This window comes from Chrysochloris asiatica, unplaced genomic scaffold (assembly GCF_000296735.1).
Source record: "Chrysochloris asiatica unplaced genomic scaffold, ChrAsi1.0 scaffold00008, whole genome shotgun sequence".
Lineage (NCBI taxonomy): Eukaryota > Metazoa > Chordata > Mammalia > Afrosoricida > Chrysochloridae > Chrysochloris > Chrysochloris asiatica.
In genome coordinates this window covers 30,108,747-30,128,735 of record NW_006408526.1, presented here as the reverse complement: position 1 = coordinate 30,128,735, position 19,989 = coordinate 30,108,747, and the positions used below count along the sequence as shown (strand labels likewise).

Genomic DNA, 19,989 nt, shown 5'->3' with positions numbered 1-19,989 from the left:
AGTGCGTCTGAAAGAGGCTACTGGGCGAGGAGACAAGGGGCGTCCTTGGCTTTTGGCACACGTATGACATATACTGGTGGCAGAGACCCCTCGCCTCTAGACGGCGGATCCGGGTGGGATCTGCCTGTTCCCGGCCCCCACCCTCTTCCCTGGGGCTTGTGGGGCTAGGGACCGTCTGGACTGGGGCTGGATCGGCGCTCACTCCCCGGGGTGCTCCGGGGCGGGGCGGGGAGAACGGCCGCCTAGCCCAGCCCCGCGGATGACAGGAGCCGGGGAGCCGAGGAGGGAGGAGCCGCAGCCGCTGAGCGCTGGGCTGAGGAGCAGAGAGAGCGGGGCGCCGAGTGCGGGCGGCTGGGAGCGCGCTGAGCGGGGGAGAGGCGCTGCCGCACGGCCGGCCACAGGACCACCTCCCCGGAGAATAGGGCCTCTTTATGGCATGTGGCTGGTAACTTTCCTCCTGCTCCTGGACTCGTTACACAAAGGTGAGACCCGCGCGGGAGGGAAGGAGGCGGAGACGGCGGGCCGGGGTGCGAGCCGCAGGCGGTGAGGCAAGGTGCCCGGCGGGCTCCAGGTGCCTGGGAGACCGACCTGGATGCATGTCCCCGAGTGGGGTTCAGCGGGGCGGGACAAGCACCTGGAGAAGCTACTGAGTGTCCGCCAGACCGCTCTGTGAATCGCCGGCTCCTGCCGTTTTGGGGCTCGCCCAGAGGGTGCCTGTGAATAAGACCCCCACCGCCTCCCTCTCGCCAAGCTGCAGTTCTGCCCCAGACTCCTCCCCCAGCCCCTGGCCCTCTTCCTAAGGCTGGGTGGCGCTGGGACCCCAGGGTGCCCTAGGAGTCGAGCGGTGGTCAGACGATGACCTGGGAGTCCCCACTTAACTCGGGCCTCGGACTCGGCGGCTTTTTCCATCTTGCGCCCCTCGACTTCACGGACCTCGGCCCTGGCGCGAATGCAGGCGTACCGCGTGGTTCTTCTCCGTGCCTTGGCTGAGGTATAGGGCGAGCATAGCTGGGGGTCGTGAGACCTGGTGTTCTAAGGTAGCAAGTTTGTTCTCCAGGGACCGCTCCCCCGACTCCTAGCCCACCCTAGGCCCCGGACGTTAGCTAAGGTTGCTGCGCTGCACTGCCTCGGCCACCTCGGGCAACGCACCCCTAGGTGCGAGATTCTCCACTTCGACACCTTGCCGACTGAACAAGGGGACAAGTCTTGAGATTGAGGGGCGGGAAGAGGCATGTCCCTTTTCCGGAGAGAAGGGGGTTGCTAGGGGTGGGTCTAGATGTCCGGCATGGGCATGTCCAGACCTGCTTCAGGGTCGCTGCGCACCTTATCCGCGAGGAAGCCAGGACTAGGGATTGGAGACGCAGAGACTTTTCAGTCCAGAGTCACCTGTGCATAGAGTCGGGAAATCGGGCTTGCAGATTATTTTAGAGGACATGCCCCCGGGTACGCAGACGGAGGGAGATGAGGCGGCCGAACTCCGCGCCCTTGCGCGGCGGGGCACACACGCTCCTCCAAGCTTAGCTTTACCTGTTCAACCCTCTAACTTTTCTGCCTCGCGCCCTGGGCACGGTTTCTCACCCCTTCGCCATGGTAGTCGCCCAGGCAGAAAGGCAACTCTTGACCCCTGGGAATTGGGGGAAGGGCACTCTGGCAGAGCTTTGGCGCTCCGGAAAAGGTGTCCAGTCCTTCCCTGACAACGCCCTAGGAGTCTAGATACTGCTACCTGCCCGATCCGACTGCACAGGCTCTTGTAATTGGGGTGGGGGTGGGGGCGACCCTTATTTTATATATAAATTCCGCCCAGTTAATGCTAGACTGAGGTCAAGATACTGCTGGGGTGAAAGGTAGCTTTTGAATCTTGGACAAAGTAGTTGAGTTTATCTGACCCGATGGGGGGAGAGTCCACTGGGTTACATCCCATGGTTGGTCAAGGCTGGTTAACCCCTTGCTCCTCACATACCACCCCTCATCTCACGTTAGTGGAGCAACCCTCCTTCAGTTCAAGCCCCTCTCCCCTTGTCTTCGCCCCCCCCATCTCCCTCTCCCCAGGCTCTTCCTGCCTCCTCCGCCCCCGCAGGCTGGCTCGGCTCACAGCTTTAATTACATTAATATTAAAAATACATAAGGTGAAGAGCGTCAGCTTTCTCTCTGGTTAGCTCTCTCTCCTGCCTCCACCCCCTTTCCCATTTTGTCAGGCGAGAAAGCACAGGCCAGAGCTGCTGCAAACTCCTGCCCAGCTTTGTCCTCCACCCTTCCCACTCCCATCCCACCCCACCCCACCCCACCCCACCCCTACTTTTGTGGAACCTCTTCCTGGAGTGGAGGTCCCTTAGCAAATACCTGAAGGAAGCTCCCCACCCCCTCCCAGGAGTCCCGCATTAATAAATAAAGCCCAGGCTATTTGATAGTGAAGGAGCAGATGGGGTTTGGGGTAGAGAAAGCCAGGCCAGACACAGGACAGCCGGAGGGGCAAAATCCCTTCCAATTTGAGAAGGAACTTGCCACTGGCTTTGGACCTGTGGGTAGCCTGGAGGTGCCAGGTGTGAGTGGCCCCTCAGTGGCCTTTTGGTCTATAGAGTCTTGGTGCTGCTGCTGCTGAGAGGCTCAAGTCTGCTTTGGGTGCCAGGATGCTTTGCCAGACAGGCCTTTCTTTTCTTTGGTGCCTTAATTGGGTCTTAGGTGCCAGGCTGGTCCCCAGGGCCTGTTCTGCTTGGGGTGACATGGTGGTGGTGATGGTGGTGGCGGTGGCTGCGGCGCTGGGGCGGGGAGGATAGGATTCCAGTGTGAGCAGGGAAGATGGGGTTTGATATATTTTCTCTCTCATTGCCAGTCACCCCCGCGGCACCAGTGAAAATGTAAATGTGAATGTTTGAGCCTGTTACAGAAAACAATATCCTCTTGCAATAATTTGTATGTCCATCTGTGAGGAACGGGAGGAGGCAGAGAGAGAGGAGAAGAAAACAGGATGAGAGGGAGCCTCCTCTGGATGGAATTAAGCAGTTATTGAATGTGTTTTAAGCTTCTGTTCTTCCCATTCCACTCAAAATACCTTTTTTTTGATGAAGCCCGAGCTCAGACTGATTTCCCAGAACTAAACTACGGAGGTGTTTCAATAATTGGTTATCAAGTCTCCAATAACTGCCTTATTATTGCCAAAACAAATCCAGGTTTGGGCATCCAGATGCACCCCAGCAAGGCTCTCTCTGTCGTTAAATCCAGCGTGCCAGCATCCGTGTTGCCTGCATTTGCATTTTTACTGTGTAAAAGAACAAGCTTCCCCGGCACTAAAATTCCTGTTTTCTAAAAGCTAAAATAATGGGTTGCATTGATTTTTTTCATTTCCCATCCCAACCTCTCAGATGGGGACTCATAGTTCTTCTCTCTGGAGAAGACCAAATTAAAAGCCTTCATCAGGCCGTTAAGAAAATCTCTAACACTCTGTTTGGTATCTAATTAAAAAAAGGGGGGAGCTTACCCAGAGAATGTGGTTTTAAAATCTTGAAATGGCAAACACAACTTAGGGGAAGGGGAAGAGGGACCAGTGGGCCTGGGGAGGAAATGGGTGGGAAGAGAGGCCCTTGTCATTAGAAGAACATGGGGGAGAATGGAATTGCCACGATGCCCAACAAACCTTCCTGATTTCTGAGCATCAAAGCCAGCTGCCTATGAAATCTTTCTGCAGCAGAATGGGGAGTTCAATTAGAAACAAAAAGAAGCTAAGCAGTTGACCCAAAGGCAGCACTCAAGTTGAGTTAGATCCCAAGGGAAAAGGAAAAACTGGAAAGGCTTGTTTTTCTTACTGAGGAACACAGGTGGTGGGCAAATGAATGGTTTGGACCCCATGATGACTGGCAGAAGAAATAGACCCCATAACAGGCAAATGGGGAGCCTTCAGTATGGTGCAGGGGTAAACCGTACTTCAAGGTACTGTAAGCTTTAGAGCACCTTATGGGTTCTTCATGGACTTCAGGTGCCCTGTACGTCCTCCTGGTACGATTCTGTAGGATAAGCATTGGGCTGCTAACCCAGAGGTAGGTGGTCCAAACCCATCAGCCACGGCTTAGATACCCTATAAGGCACTTAACAACAAGATACCTCTCCCTGGCTCTTCAAAATTCCATCCTTGTGATTTCCTTGGTCCCCTATTCTGACTGCTTAAGGATGGTCTGATTTGTAGATGAGGAGAAGGGAGGGTGGGTATTCAGGGCATTTTTTTTTTTCTGGAGTATGCTTTCTAAGCTGGGAAGTTCTACCCTTTTATGTGATCTTGAAGGATGAATTTTGGGGGTACATTTGAATCAATTAAGAGAGAGCGCCCCAACTTCCCTAATGCTTTCATTTCTCAGTTCACAGCACCCAGGTGCCTGAATGGGCAGGGTGCCAGGAACCCAAGGGCAGGTCCTAAATTTGCATATTATTTGCATATAGATTTGTATGCTTACCTAGTCAGGCCAGAGCCTTTCTTTCCATCTGTGGACAGCATCTCCATTTGAACCCCAGGAGCACTGGCTTCCCCTCACACAGACTAGGGCTAGGGAGTGGGGGGAAGGACTGGTGTTTTTTGAATTCTTTTCTCTTGTCTCTGAGCTTCAGGCCTGTAGGGGCTCAGTGATGACTTTACCATCTGGCAAGGCATTCCCGGAACTGCCACCTCCTGTGTGTATGCTGTGGTAGACAATTCACAAGGTAGACCTCATCTTGTTGATGAGGCACTGAGGGTATGCCCATCTTGTTGTCCATCTTGTGCTATGGAAAAAGAAGAGGGTGAAGAAACGGCCAACATTTGCTTCTGGTGAGCACACACCCCTTCAATGGAGGAAACCAGATTTTTTGGACGGTAGTCAGGAGGTGGAAGGCAACGGCTGACAGGGACGGGGTATGAAGTAAGGTGGAATGCTCTTTTGCCTTCTTGGGTCTCAAAATCCACTGTGGCAGGGGGTTTGACCTCTGAGATATTAGGGAAAGAGCCCTGGCTTCTTATTTCACCATTGTTAGGGGAGCTTTGGTTGACAAGCTGCTGTGTTCTTCAGAGCCCTGGTTTCCAGCAGGGGCAAGGAGAAGGCAGACAGACCCATCTTAGAGGAAAGGGTGTGCATAATTTGGAGTCATGCTTGAGGAACAAACACCCCAGGAGAACTGGAGTGCTCCCTCCCAGGGAGCCAGCTGGGATGCCTGCAGAGGGAGCCAAGGGTTTAGAATGGTTTGCTTTTGTCTACATTTCTGGGCCCCTGAGCAAATCCTACCCTGGCAGGTGCAGCCCCAAGTCCTCGGGGTTTTATTTCTGCTGCATATCTCCTGATCCAGGAGTGCCCTGGTCCACCCAAAAAGCCACACAGAGGTTTTCAAAAGGATTCTGTGTGGAGTGCTAAGGGTTAGGAGGAGCTTCAGGGACAGATGGAGGTAGAAAGAGGAGTGCAAGAGGGCAGTCCATGCTTCTACTGGAATCATCCATTCAACCAGCACATTTATCCCTTTCATTATTGAAATTGTGAAGAAAAATCAAGTCGTTTGCAAGCTACTGGTGTAGAGGGAATTCTGAGTCAAGGCAAATCCTTCATTCACATCCTGACTGTAACTCTTTACTTACTATTATGTGCCTTTGGGCCTCTTTGAGCATCAGTTTCTCAAGCTGTGAAATGGGATGAAAAGACAGAATGTATATAAAGTAGTTAGAACGTAGTTGGTCTTTAATAAACAGGCATCTTCCCCACCTCCTGCACTGTCCCCACCCCAAAACAGATCCTCTCCTGAGTGACTGTGTTAACTAGCTACACTGGTCAGGGGTCAGATCTCAAGTCTTGTCTCAGAACTAGATGGGACGTCTAAAGGGTTCCTCCTTAGGAATATAACTGGAGTCATGAGGGCACCTGGGTGGCCATGACAAACACCTCCCAGCCTTGGCTAATGGCAGCAACGGAAAAGCAGGGCTGAGGTTACTGCCAGACTCGACTTTGAGGTTGAGGTAAAGGCTGGCCTCATACCTGCCAAGGGAGGCTGTGTTTGGTTGTTAAATCTGTACCATGGCTGGACAGAGGAAGAGCTGTCCTGGACCTAGTGTCATCAAGTCGAGGTAGTGGGTGAGTCCCCTAAGTGCTGGCTGAGTACAAGTTTGTGAGCTGTCTGCTGGGATGAGCCTCCTCATTGTTTTAGGTAGTTCTGTGTTTGCAGAACACCCTTGACAGCCCATGACCTTGGGTGTCCCTGGGCTACACTTGCCATTATGACAAGGAATAGTATAGATGGAGAGGCCATGTGCTGCCCAGGCCAGGTTGTGGCGTGTGGGCTCCATGAGTGAGGGGAGGGCTGTGGGCCAGCCTGGGTGCCCTGCTGGGCAGATGTTTGTCCAGTGGTGCTTGAGCGTGAACAGTATTAGCCCTGGGTACCACTGATGCCGATCCATCCAGTCACCTCTCTACCCCACTTCCCTGCATCCTTGCTCTACACCACATTTGTGCTAGCTGTTTCCAAGGTCATAGAATTCTCCAGTTCCATAAAACCGATCTCAAGAGGTGTGTTTGTGTTGTTATCCATAGACCCAGAAAACAGGGCAAGCCACCTAAGAATCCATGTGTCTCTATTTCCTAATCTGCAAAATGGGCATCATGCCCCATTAATTTTGACTCAGCTGTGTACAAGAATGATGAAGGGCATAAAATTAAGTATCATGGAAAGCGCTTTATAAGCTGAACAAAGCAACATATAAGCGCACACATGTAAAAACCACAGCAAACCAGTATCAGCTTTATAAACGCTTTTCTGAGACGTAAGGTATAATTACTGTCATTTCATCATACAGGAACAAGGAAGGTCTCACAGCTGTGTGTGGCTGTCTCCCCTCCCTGCACCCCCCACATATGGAGACTTTGCCTTTGATTTTCATCACGAGGACCCACTGATGAGACATTGGCATGCCGGCAGCCATCTTCTTGGAACACATTTGTAAGATTTTCTTGAGGCCCATCAATCTTTGTTCCCTTCTCCTCCCCAAGACCTCAAATGCAAGTTTATTCAGTGGTCCTTGGATGTATTTTCACATATTTAATGTCCCTATGTAGATAATATGTACATGCATATAGCTCAAATAGTATATATAGGAAACTTGCACAGTTTGAATAAAACTGTCCCGCCTCCCCCAGCCTTGCAAGCGTTATTTATGTGAAAATAGGATATTCCCCCTTCTCCCCACAGAAAGATTCTCCCTACAGGAAATTCAGTCTTTAGTGGGAAGAGCAGTAGGGTACAGCGTCTCCCCCATGTGACCTCAAGCCACATGGAATCTGGGCCCTGAGGATCCTGCTGAGTCAAGGTGCCATTGGTACCCTGATTTGGGGGTGACTTGTACACATCCACAGATTTCAGGGGGAGGGTCTGCCCTGAGGGTGTGAGAAAGAAGACCAGGGGGCTGCATGGGAAAAATCTTCTAGGGCTGGAAACCACTTTTGTTGTTGTTAATTGCTGTGGATTTGACTCTGACCTATGGCAACCTCATCTTCACGGTTGTTGGTATGTTTGAGTCCATTGTATGTAGATTGTCACTGTGTAAATCCATCTCACTGACTGCTTCCTTTCACTGGCCTTTGCTGCCATCACTGGCTTCCTACTTTACCAAACATGATGTTCTTTTCCAGCCATCAGTTCCTCCTATAAATCACAAATATTCTGTCATTTATAGGGTTTTTATTAGTTGATTTTCAGATTACCAGTCCTTTCTTCTTAGTGTATCTTAGCTGGAAACTCTATTCAAGGGTGACTTGCTGGTCTTTGAAATACTGGTAGCATAGTTTCCAGTACCATAGCAACACTCGAGCCACCACAGAACAGCAAACTGACAGATGGGTGGTGGACTAGCTGTACCTTGGATACATTACTATACCTTTTTAGGTCTCAAGATCCTCATCTGTAAATTGAGGAGATTGAACAAAATAATCTCTTAAGTCCCTCAAGTGTTAACAATCTAAATCTAGGGATCTCATGGGACAACTGTGCTGTCTGAGCTGACTCCCTAGAAAGAACTTTTGGGTCATAAGGGGCCTTCCTTGACAGTCCTGTCTAGAAGGGGCTGGAAGATTAGAGTCTGTTTGGCTGTCAGCTGTTGCTCGTAACTTCTCCTGGAGCCAGTGATACAGAGTCTTGTATACTGAAGAATGGCTGCATCTTCACTGGATCTCATAAGTTCCTAGTTGCTGATTACAGGAACCATGTTGGTGCTGAGATTCTTGAAAACAAAACAAAACAAAACAAATCACACACCTGTTTTTGATGGACAGGGGCTAAGCCCTTGGGTTAAGCTCTCCAGGTAGTTCTGATGCATAATAATGTGTGACAACTACAGCCTTAAATGGTTTTTTATTATTTCTATTATTATCCTTGTTGTTGTTAACTGCCCTCTGCCCTCAGTTCTGACTCACAGGGACCCTGTATAGGATTTCTGAGAAGGGACTGGTAAGCTTGAACCAACAACCTTGTGGTTCAAACTGACTTTGCAGTCCAATGCATTAACCCACAGTGCCATACCAGGACTCCATTATTATCCTTGGTCAATAGTAAATATTTGTTGAATAAGGATTCATTTATTCCATACTTGCTTCTCACTGGGTAGGACTGCCTACCCAGGGGTATATGGGAATGTGAGTGGTTGCTTTTTGTCCATCTCAAAGACTGGAGTAGGAAATGCTGGCATTTAGTTATGGGGGGGGGGGCAGTTGTGATCACAAGTGGTGAAATGTCTAATGCTTAGGACAGCCCCGAATAATTCAGATGTTCTCACTCAAAAAGCCACTATGTGTACCTGTTGAGAAATGCAGCCTGATATAAGAGAGACCTGCATTTGAAATGGAATCCCTGGATGTTACAAACCATTAAGTCACTTGGCTATTAACCAAAAAGGTTAGTTTGAATCTACTCAGAGGAACCTTGGAAGAAAAGCCTGGTGATCTGCTTCTGAAAAACCAGCCGCAACAGCAACAGGACTCCTTGCTCTAAGAATTGTAGTTAAGTGCTGTCGAGTTGGTTCCGACTCATAGTGACCCTGTATAGGGTTTCCGAGGAATAGCTGGTGGGTTTGAACTGCCGACCTTGCAGTTCAAACTGACCTTGTGGTCCAGTGAAAAGGGTTGTTGTTGTTGTTGTTGTTATGTGCCGTGGAGTCGGTTCTGACTCATAGCGACCCTGTACAGGGTTTCCGAGGCTGGAAATCTTTACGGGAGCAGAAAGCCTTAAATACATTATAATGCAAGAAAAGGGCTCTCATGGTGCTTGGCACACAATATGAGGGGGCTTCAAAAACTTTGTGGCAAAATTCCATCATCTTTTCATTCGATTTTCCCACAGACCTTTTGAAACCTGGGTCCTTGCTAAAAGAAATGGTGGTAAGATGGTGGTTAAGATGGTGACAGATTTGAAGGGAAGACACAGGCAGAAGGCTTGCTCCTTAGCAGCTTCATGTTGTCTCAGGATAAGTACCAACTTGAATTGCCTGGAAAGGCTGTGATGTTGGCTGTGATGTTGTTTGGTAGTTTCGAACTGATGGCTTTGAGGTTAGCAGCTTGACTGGAATCTTCCTTTGGAAATGAGGATGGCAAGACTTTGTCTCATATAATATAGTAACAATTATAACCAACAATTATAACAACAACAACAAATGCTTATGTTGTCTATTAGGCTTTTGTATATGTCAGAAACTATCCTAAGCTCTTCACTTGACTTGCATAACAACCCTTGAGGTAGATCTTGCCACCACAATTTTATAGGTGAAGAAACTGAGGCATAGGATGGTGGTAAGGTACTCCTCCCTGAGTGGGCTTGGAAGAGGCCCAAGCCCACTGCCGATGACTCGATTTCAACTCCTTAGCAACCCTATATATAGGACAGAGTAGAACTTCTCCATTGGATTTCTGAGGCTGTCAATCTTTATGAAAGCTGATGGCCTCATCTTTCTCCCTCGGGGCAGCTGGTGAGTTTGAAATGCCGACTTTTTGATTAGCAGTCTAACCCATAAGCCACTGCACCACCAGGGGTTCTATTTGGAAAAGTGGGAGCAAGGATTCAAACAGGCACCAGAGTCTGGACCTTTAACCACTATGCTAAGTGTGTGATGCTTTGCGAAACCCACCCAGAGGTTAGAGTGCCCTCCAGGGGCTCACTACCCACATCAAAGAGGATGCCTTCTCCTCCCACCCCCTGTCCCCCTAAGACCCTCATCTCTCCCCACCTTTGTTGAATCTTGCCTGTCTCTGAGGGGGTGTGGCAGAAGCCCCAACTGTGTCAGATACTCCTGAATGAAAAGGCCAGTAAATGAGATGAGTATTGCTAAGGGAAGAGAGCAAAAACATGTGTGTAGGTGGTGAGGGGCTAATAGTCCCGTCCCTCAGGTTGTCATGTACAATGACTGCAGATGATGCCTCAGGATCGTTCAGTGGGCCCCTCAGAGGAAGTCTCAGTTGAGCAGCTCCTCAGATTTCAGCTGGACACCCCCATCCCAACCAGGATGTGATCGGAGACAGGAAAGGTGGGAAACACACCGGTGGCACACATTTGGAGTTTCCTTAGCCAAACTAATCCTGCTGCACAGACGGAGGGTGAGCACACTGAGGTGATGGATATTTAGGGTTCAGTCATGACCCTGGGAGCAACCCAAATGCCTGGGTGTGATTTTGGGTTTAAAAATATTGCTGTGCTATTTCTACACTTCTAATCTTCTAGCGATTTGGAGCCTGTTTTATGAGACACAGCATCGGGGTGGTGCTTGATGTTAAACAGCGGAGAAGATTAAATGGGTTTAAGTCTGGGCGTCTGTCACATCACCACCAATCCCATAACTTCCATTTTCTATTAAAAATCCATTTTCCCCTTTGACCAGAAGAAGCTTTGCTGATCTGAACGTCTCTCTCTTTATTTATCAAGTGTATTCCCCTCTTCTCTCTCTCTGTAAATGTGCCCGACTCTGTCTGCAAGGGAAGGAAGGGCTGGGAGGAGTGGCTGGCATTTAGGGGGAAGATGTCCGGGCCTCTCAGGGCATTCAGTTTTTACACTGGGACTAGTTTTTGCAGAAGAGGGAAAGGAAAAACCTGATAAAACCCCCAAACTTTGACTTTGTCAGCACTATGTTGGAAGAAACCTTGCAGGCGTCCTTTATCCTTAGCTTCGGTTTCCTCACTTGTAAAATGAGATGAACAGGACCTACCTTGTGCCTTTGTATGAGGGTTAAATGAGAAAATGTACTTGTAGCACCCAAGTCCCGTGTCTGACATACAGTCAACCTAAACCAAACCTACAGCCATCGAGTTGATTCCTACTCACAGTGACCCCAAGAATGTAAATCCTTACCAGAGCAGAAAGCTTCATCTTTCTCCCTTGGAGCAGCTGGTCAGTTTGAACCACTAATCCTGCAGTTAGCAGTTCAATGCTTATCCCACAGTGCCCCTGTTGTTGTTGTTGTTAAGTGCCGTCGAGTCGGTTCCGACCCATAGCGACCCTGTACAGGGTTTCCGAGGGTGTAAATCTTTACGGGAGTAGAAAGCCTCATCTTTCTCCCGCGGAGCGGCTGGTAGTTTCGAACCGCTGACCTTAAGGTTGGCAGCCCGATTCGTAGCCACTACGCTACCAGAGCTCCCTACAGCTTAATAAATGTAAGGGCTTAATAAATGTTGTTGTTGTTGTTAGGTGCCATCAAGTAGGTACTGACTCATAGCGATGCTATGCACAGCAGAATGAAACACTGCCTGATCCTGAGCCAACCTCACAACTTTTGCCACGCTTGAGTCCATCGATGCTGCCACTTAGCCAATCATCTCGTTGTGGGGTCTTCCTCTTTTTCTCTGACCCTCCACCTTACCAAACATGATATCCTTCTCCAGCGACTGGTCCCTCCTGACAATATGTCTGAAGTATGAGAGACGAAGTTTGGCCATCTTGGCCAAGCACTTAATAAATGTCAGTCTCCTTTTTTGTTGTTGTTGAAGCCCTGGTGTTGTGGTGGGTTACACATTGGGTTGACAACTGCAAGGTCAGTTTAAACCCACCAACTGCACAGCAGGAGAAATATGTGGCAGTCTGCTTCCATAAAGGCTTAAAGTCTTGGAAACCCTGAGGAGCGGTTCTATTTTGTTCTATAGGTTTACTACGAGTCAGAATCAACTTGTCAGCATCAATTCATCCACAGTGGGTTTGCTTACTGTTATTGTTGTTGTTAAGTGCCGTCAAGTCAGTTCTGACTCATAGAGACCCTGCAGAGGGTTTCCAAGGAGTGACTGGTGGGTTTAAACCTCCAATCTTGTGGTTAGCAGTCTAGTACTTATCCTACAGTGCCACGCCAGGCCAATAAACCTCCAAGGCAGTAGGTTGCTGGGCAAAATGAAGCGGATCATATTAGTCACCACAACTAGAGGCCTGCAGTTAGCAGGCATTGTGTTTTGGGGGCTAGCAAATGTCCAGCTACTTCTCACTGCCTGGAGAAAGTAGACCTTTCACTACTGAAGGAGCTACACACTTCCATCTAGCTGTTCTTCCCCAAGCTTCCCCAGAGCTCTGGCCGGAAGGTTTCTGCAGGATTCCCCAAACATGCCACACCCATCCTGCCACTGAGCCTCAGTTCAGGCTTACTCCTCTTTAGGCTGTCTTCCTTGTGTCCCGCCCCACCTATTCAAATCTCTCTTAGAAGCTCAGCCCAAGTCCCTCATTCCCAAGGCCTTCTCTGCCTCCCCCACATGTCTGAATCAGTACTGTAAACACATCAGCAAGTCACTGGCACTCCATAAATATCTCCGGAAGGAATATTTCTGCTTTCTTCCTGCTTTCCGAGTTTGGAGTGGAGTTGGTATAGAGGAAATTGGTCACAGAAAACCTGAGGGAAAGGTGCATGGAAAGATGCAGGAATCAGCTGAGAGGTTTGGGGGTGAAGAACGTTTTGGATTCTGCAGGAATGCAGGGAGAAACTGTACTCTGGTCATCCCTTACAGTAATTTTAAGCATACACAGTGGACCCAGAGCTGGGGCCCAAATATTAATCCCCAGCTTCATAGTCATACCAGTTGCTATTGAGTCATCTCAAACTCATGGTGACCCCATGTCTGTCAGAGTGGAAGGGTGCTCCATAGGGGTTTCAGTAGCTGGGTTTCAGGAAGTAGATCTCCAGGGCTTTCTTCCAAAGTACCTGTGTGCATGGACTCAACCCACAAACATTTTAGTCAGCAGCCGAATGCTTAACAATTTGTACCAGCCAAGGACTCCGCTCATAGTCAGACACCAAGTCCACATTTGTACATTCTGTTGGACCTGCTCATCAGCAGCTCATAGGCAGGTAACGTGATACAGTCTTTCCACTTTTGTATAAGGGGCTCAGTAGGGTTATGTGGCTTGCACCAAGTTACACAGCAGGTCAGAGTACTGTGTCTCCCGTGCTCCGGGCTTATGGAGGTTCTGTCTGCTCTGAAAAAAAGCCCCAGCATACATTTTGGCTATATTCTGTGAGGTCAGATTGTGGGGCTCAGGGGCTTTAGGTGACACTTTGAGGTTGGCACCAATGAACAGTTTCTGTTGACCACTGGGGTTTCTATTGGGGCTGTAGTTTCAGCAATTTAATGGTAATTGGCATAGATACCCTCTGGAGGAGTTCAGCCCTTGCTGCTCCCTCCTGTGTTGATGGGTGACTGGCACACTTACTGTTTCTGGGCCCCTCACCTGGTGCCCTTGGGCCAGCCTTAATCTAATGCGTGGCATGTGGCATAGATCTGAGATGCCTGGTGGCTAGTGCCTCAGTTTCCCCTTTATGGATCTGCTCATTCCTTCCTTTTAACAGGTAGGGTGAGGCTAAATTAATGTTTACTTTAGACCTTCAGCATTCTGAGCTGACAGGTACCTTGTGATGGTAAAATATGAACCTGATGTAAGTGCAAAATGCTATTGTTTTACACCTGAGGGTGATGTTTCATAATGGCAATGCACTGTCAGAGCCGTAAGCAGAAATGAATGGTCTGTCTAATCCTCTCCAGCTCCCCCAAACTCAGAAGACAGCAGCTCACATCCCAGGCTGGGAGACATATGAGGCTACTTGCATTTTGCTATAAATCTGCTGTTTCATCAGCTCTGACAGGTGGCTGGACAATCCCAGCCCATTCATCCATTATATCCACCTATTTGTAGTTGTTGAAAGCCCTGTGCCTTTGCTCTGGCAAGACCTGAGCCCAGAAGTGCAAGGAGGCTTCTGTCTTGGTGTTAATGTTCTTGGTGGAGTCAAGGGAGGCCAGGGGCAATGTTGTCTTGGGATACATGAGTGGAGTGAATATTCAGCCATGAGGGACCAGCAGTGTGTGTTTGGGATGGAAGAAGTGGTGGCAGAGGGAAGCATAATCTAGAAAAGCAGATATCGTGGGTTCTTTTTGACTTGTCCTCAGTGTGATTCATGCAGTAGGGCAGAGTGGTTTCACCCAAAGGCAAAGTTGACTTCCAGTCCCAGCTCAGGCACTTCCATGTTAAAGAAGTTACTTAACTCCTCAGAGTATTCATTTCCTTTTCTGCAAAATGGAAATGTGTCAGACAACGAGTTCCTCCCCTTCAGGGATCTTTCCCATCTTCCTAAGTCCATTTGTCTGGAACAATGTAATAGAGTCTTACCAACACTTGATGGATTTTGGCTCCTGAAATCCATGAAGCTGCCACAGTGAGGGTGTCTGATTAAATAGGTTGTCTCAGGAGGCAGCCCAGAACCCCAGAGTAATGTCCCTGGTCCCACAGACTAAGCATTGTCTGAAATGTCCAGAGTACACCAGGAGCTGCTTTCAGAAGAGAGAGCGTGTGTGTTTGTGTATATACTAATCCTGTTCTTGGCCAGCACAAAATGGAAGTTGGTAACTGGGCTGTATTTGAGGAAGGTAAACACCTGCTCTTTATCACTGCAGTACATGCAGCCATAACTCATGTTCTGGATCAGAGATGACTCTGGGCTCAGACTCAGGCACCTCAGTTTCCTAATTTGTAAACTGAAGATAGTAATGGCACCTACCTCATAGGGTTGTTGTCAGGCTAAAAAGAGGTTTTATATGTAAAGAGCTTGCCACAGTGCCTGGCACACCGTAAATATTTGGTGGTGTGATATTGTTAAGTGCCATAGAGTTAGTTCTGACTCACAGAGACCTTGAATAGGGTTTCTGAGAAGCAGTTGGTGGATTTGAACAACTGCCTTGAGGTTTGGTAAGATGGTGCAGTTGTCTTATTGAATGATTTTTGGTAAGGAAGCCTCTTATAAAGTGGGCAGACCCTGGTGGGTCTGAGTCTAAGAGAAGCCTCTCTAAGCCTGTTTGCTTCCTTATTAAATGGATTAATTCCATCATCTTGGGGAGTAGTGTAGCTGCTGGGAGCTGGGGGCATTGAGGTCCCGATGGGTCCATTTCGTCTTCTAGAGATAGAGCAGATTTACTCAACCACCAGTATGCATCATGACTGCCATGGCTGAGGAAGCAGGAGGAGAAAGAGGAGGTTGGGAAGGGTGACAGTGTTGCCCCCTCTCCAAGTGCATTTCCGCCTGGAAAGGTGCAGTGCCTGGTGGGGACAGCAAATGCATTTGCTGCTAAGAGGATACCCCTGACACCACAGCAAGAAGCCCACGAATGTGTTTTCCAGCGTGGCTGCTAATGGCTTCATCGAGGCTTTTTATGAGATGATGTGAAGTGCTCTGGCCAATGAGGCTTAATGGCCTTCCTTCTTGAGCTGCCTGGTACATTCTCCCTAGAGGCTCCTCCGCTCAGAGTTAAACCAGGAATATTAATACAGTCTGGATGTAGGCCCATCCCTCCCCCTCCCGGTAAAGTTGAGGAAATTGAGGTCAAGTTGGGTCCCCTGTAACGTTCTTTAAACAAGCAGCAAAGTGGTTTGTTTGTTCCTTGATCTTCCTGGTAGAGAGAGAGTGGATTCCAGCTGGAGACCCGGACCAAATCCTTTCTCTTCCTTTGGCTTTCACTTGCTTGGAGGTGGCCCTTCCAAATGGGCAGATTGCATGGTAGGGAACATTCAGACAGCTGGAAATACTGAGGTCCTCTGCTACTGAGAGTCCTTGGGTGATGTGAACAGTTAACATGCTGAGCTGCTAACTAAACAGTTGGAGGTTTGAGTCCACCCAAGAAGAAAGTTCTGGTAATCAACTTCTGAAAAATCAGCTATTGAAAATCCAGTGGAGCACAATTCTGCTCTGACACACCCAGCCAGGGTCACTATGAATCAGAATCAACTCGGTGTGAGAGGAACCCACAGACTGCCTTTCCTGCCAGTCGGTGTTGTATTGTCAGGTAGCTGCACTTGGGAGAATACTGTCTCACGTGATTGAATGTTGGCAGCATGTCAGGGATGGATGGGGCTTTTACAGTCTTGTTCATCCACCTCCCATTTGAAAGAACACAAGCTCTGAGAGGGAAAAGAGTTATGCAGAAAGCTAATATGGCTGCTGGGTTTAGAAGCAGGGTCTTCTGATCCCAGATCGTGGATCCTATCCACCCACCATGCCCATTGATCCTTATCCAGACCTCTGGAACAGTTTCATTTTCCAAACAGACCTCCAGAAAGTAAAGACAGGTCTCAAATTCTCCCATGGTTTCATATCTCCCAGGCAGGCATTCCTAGTTCCTGCAGCCATTCTTCTGATAATATCACTTTAAGACTTTTGAAAATTTCACCTATGGTAAAAAGACCACTGGTTCCTCTTTTAGGAGCTCTGGACTCAAATTTCAGTTCCACGACTGTTTGATCTTGGGCAAATTTCGTAAGTTTACTTAGCTTAGAAAAGGATGTAATACTATCTCCTAGCAGAATTGTGCAGAGGAACCAAGGTAATGGGTGTAAACCTGCATGCTCAATCAATATTTGGTATTCAATCAATATTTATTTAACTGAGCATTTCAGATGACCATAATGGAGCATGACTTTGGACCCCTCAACAAGGCAGAGCCCATGGCAGCCTCTCTCCAGGGGCATGAGTTGATTTGAGAGATGAGAAGTTTTAATTTTTGTCATCTTTGTTCAAGGCAGGAAGGACAGGAACTGTCTCTTAGTCATCTTTTTAGCTTCAGTTCCTGGTACATACCTGTGTTCAGTGCTTGTTATCTGACTAGTGTTGGACTTTGCAAGATTTTCATGTTGTTAAGTGCTGTTGAATCAGTTCTGACTCGTAGCAACCCTATATAGGGTTTCCAAGGAGCAGTTGGTGGGTTTGAACTGCCAACCTTGTGGTTCCTAGTCAATCACTGATCCTACAGCACCACACGAGTATGTTGATGTTGTTGTTAAGAGCCATTGAGTTGGTTTCGACTTATAGCGACCCTGTATAGGGTTTCCAAGAAGCAGTCAGTGGGTTTGAGCTACTAACTTGTGGTTTGCAGTCCAGTGCTGATCCCACAGCGCCACACCAGGAGTCCACATCAGTATATTCTTGCTTTTAAGTGCCATCAAGTTAATTTTGACTCATAGCAACTTTGTTGCTTCCAAGGAGCAACTGGTGAGTTTGAACCACCAAACTTTATCCCACAGCACTACACCAGTATTTGTTATTGTTAAGTGCTGTTGAGTGGATTCTGACCCATAGCGACCCTGTATAGGGTTTCCAAGGAGCAGTTGGTGAGCTTGAACCACCAACCTTGAAGTTCCAACGATTTTGCAGTCTGATGCATTAGCCCACAGCACCACAGCAGGACTCCACACCAGGTAGTGGTGGTGGTTAAGTGCCATGGAATCGGTTCCAACTCATAGCGACCCTGTACGGTGTTTCCAAGGCTGTAAATCTTTATGGGAGCAGAAAGCCTCCTCTTTCTCCCCGCGGAACAGCTGGTAGTTTTGAACTGCTGACCTTGAAGTTCGCAGCCCGATTCGTAACCACTATGCTACCAGAACTCCTTACACCAGGTATGATGATGGTGATTATGTGCCGTGGAGTCAGTCCCGACTCATAGCGACTCTGTACAGGGTTTCCGAGGCTGTAAATCTTTATGGGAGCAGAAAGCCTCCTCTTTCTCCCGCGGAACAGCTGGTAATTTCGAACTGCCTACCTGAAGGTTCGCAGCCCAATTTGTAATCACTACGCTACCAGAGCTCTTTATATAGGCAGACATAAATGTGCATATACAGACATATACATGCCCACTGTAGGATAAGTGGTGGACTGCTAATCCTGAAGTCAGCAGATCAAATTTACCAGACTCTTTTGTTGTTGTTATTAAGTGCCATCACGTCAGTTCTGACCCATGGTGACCTTGTATAGGGTTTCCGAGGAGCGGCTGGTGAGGTTGAACCAACGGCTTTGAGGTTCAAACCAACCTTGCAGTTCAGCACATTAACCCACAATGCCACACCAGGACTCCACCAGCCGCTCTTGGAAACCCTAAATAGGGTGGCACGGAGTCAGAACCAACTCTATGGCACTTAACCACAACAATACACATATTTGCATACATATGTATCTATTTTGGGGTTGATGTTAACCTATGGGGCTGTCTGAATGGAGCCTTTGTTCTCTTCTCCCCTGCAGCCCGCCCAGAAGATGTTGGCACCAGCCTCTACTTTGTAAATGACTCCTTGCAGCACGTGACCTTTTCCAGCTCTGTGGGGGTGGTGGTGCCCTGCCCGGCTACGGGCTCCCCCAGCGCGGCCCTTCGATGGTACCTGGCCACAGGGGACGACATCTACGACGTGCCGCACATCCGGCACGTCCACGCCAACGGGACGCTGCAGCTCTACCCCTTCTCCCCCTCCGCCTTCAATAGCTTTATCCACGACAATGACTACTTCTGCACCGCGGAGAATGCTGCCGGCAAGATCCGGAGCCCCAACATCCGCGTCAAAGCAGGTAAGGGCCAGAAGCCTGCTCCCTGAACTGGCCAACTCCGCTGGATGGGCTGGAATGCATGTGGGGGTTCACTGTGCCGGTCTGTCTGAGGGTCTGTCTGAGGCCAGGCTTAGGGAGTCCTGGAAGAAATCCTTAACTCGAGGGCAATTTTGTGCAGTTTGAATTTTCGCTCTAGCACTTTCTGTGTGTCTTTAGGCAGAGAATATACGTTTTTAAGCCTCAGTTTTCTCAACTGCCAAGTTTATACTAGTGCCGTGCACCATAGGTGTGGCAGTTCAAGCCCTCCCGCTGCCGCACAGGAGAAAGATGAGGCTTTCTGCTTCCGCAGAGATTTACAACCTTAGAAACTCTACTTTGTTTCCCATATGGTGGCTATGAGTCAGGACCGACTCGCGGGCACTTAACAACAACAACGACGACCTTGTTCGCTTGTTTGTTGTCGTTAGGTGCCGTCGAGTCGGTTCCTACCCACAGCAACACTGTATAGGGTTTCCGAGGAGTGGCTGGTGAGCTTGAACCGCTGAACTTTTTTGGTTCAAACCGACTTTGCAGCCCAGGGCATTAACCCACTATGCCACACCAGGACTCCGTGTTTAGTACGGTCAAATCAGTTCCGACTCACAGTGACCCTGAAAAGGGTTTCCAAGGAGCGGCTGGTGAGTTTGAACCGCCGACCTTGTAGTTCAAACTGACCTTGCAGTCCAGTGCTTATCCCACAGTGCCACACCAGGACTCCGTTATTACATGTTAAATGAGATGTTGTTGTTGTTGTTGTTGTCAAGTGCTGTTGAGAGGGTTCCGACTCATAGCGACCCTGGATAGGGTTTCTGAGAAGCGGCTGATAGGTTTGAATTACCAACCTTGAGGTTCAAACTGACCTGGCAGTCCAGACCTGCAGCACTACACCAGGACTCCATTAAATGAGATAGTACTCATTAAATTACATAAAATGCTAATTTCAGTGTGTGGCTTATGGGAAAAATCACCTTTTATTGAAATACAATGAAGAGGAGTATACAAATTATAGATATGTAGCTTGATGAATTTTCGTGGGTAAAAAGCTCTGGACAACATTGTGAAGTATGAGTATTCTGGAACACTTAATTGTGCTCATGAGGAATCTGTACCTGGACCAAGAGGCAGTTGTTCGAACAGAACATGGGAAC

General features: G+C 48.7%; 1 protein-coding gene across 1 annotated transcript in view; it reads left to right on the top strand.

The window, feature by feature from the left end:
• Positions 1-257: 257 nt before the first annotated feature.
• DSCAML1 (Down syndrome cell adhesion molecule like 1) overlaps positions 258-19,989 on the top strand; it is a 442,529-nt gene continuing 422,797 nt past the window's right edge. Inside the window, exons 1-2 of the mRNA XM_006833865.1 lie at positions 258-482; positions 18,506-18,823. Of these exons, the coding sequence (XP_006833928.1) occupies positions 260-482; positions 18,506-18,823 (541 nt within the window). The 5' untranslated portion in view covers positions 258-259. The remainder of the gene's footprint in view (positions 483-18,505; positions 18,824-19,989) is intronic.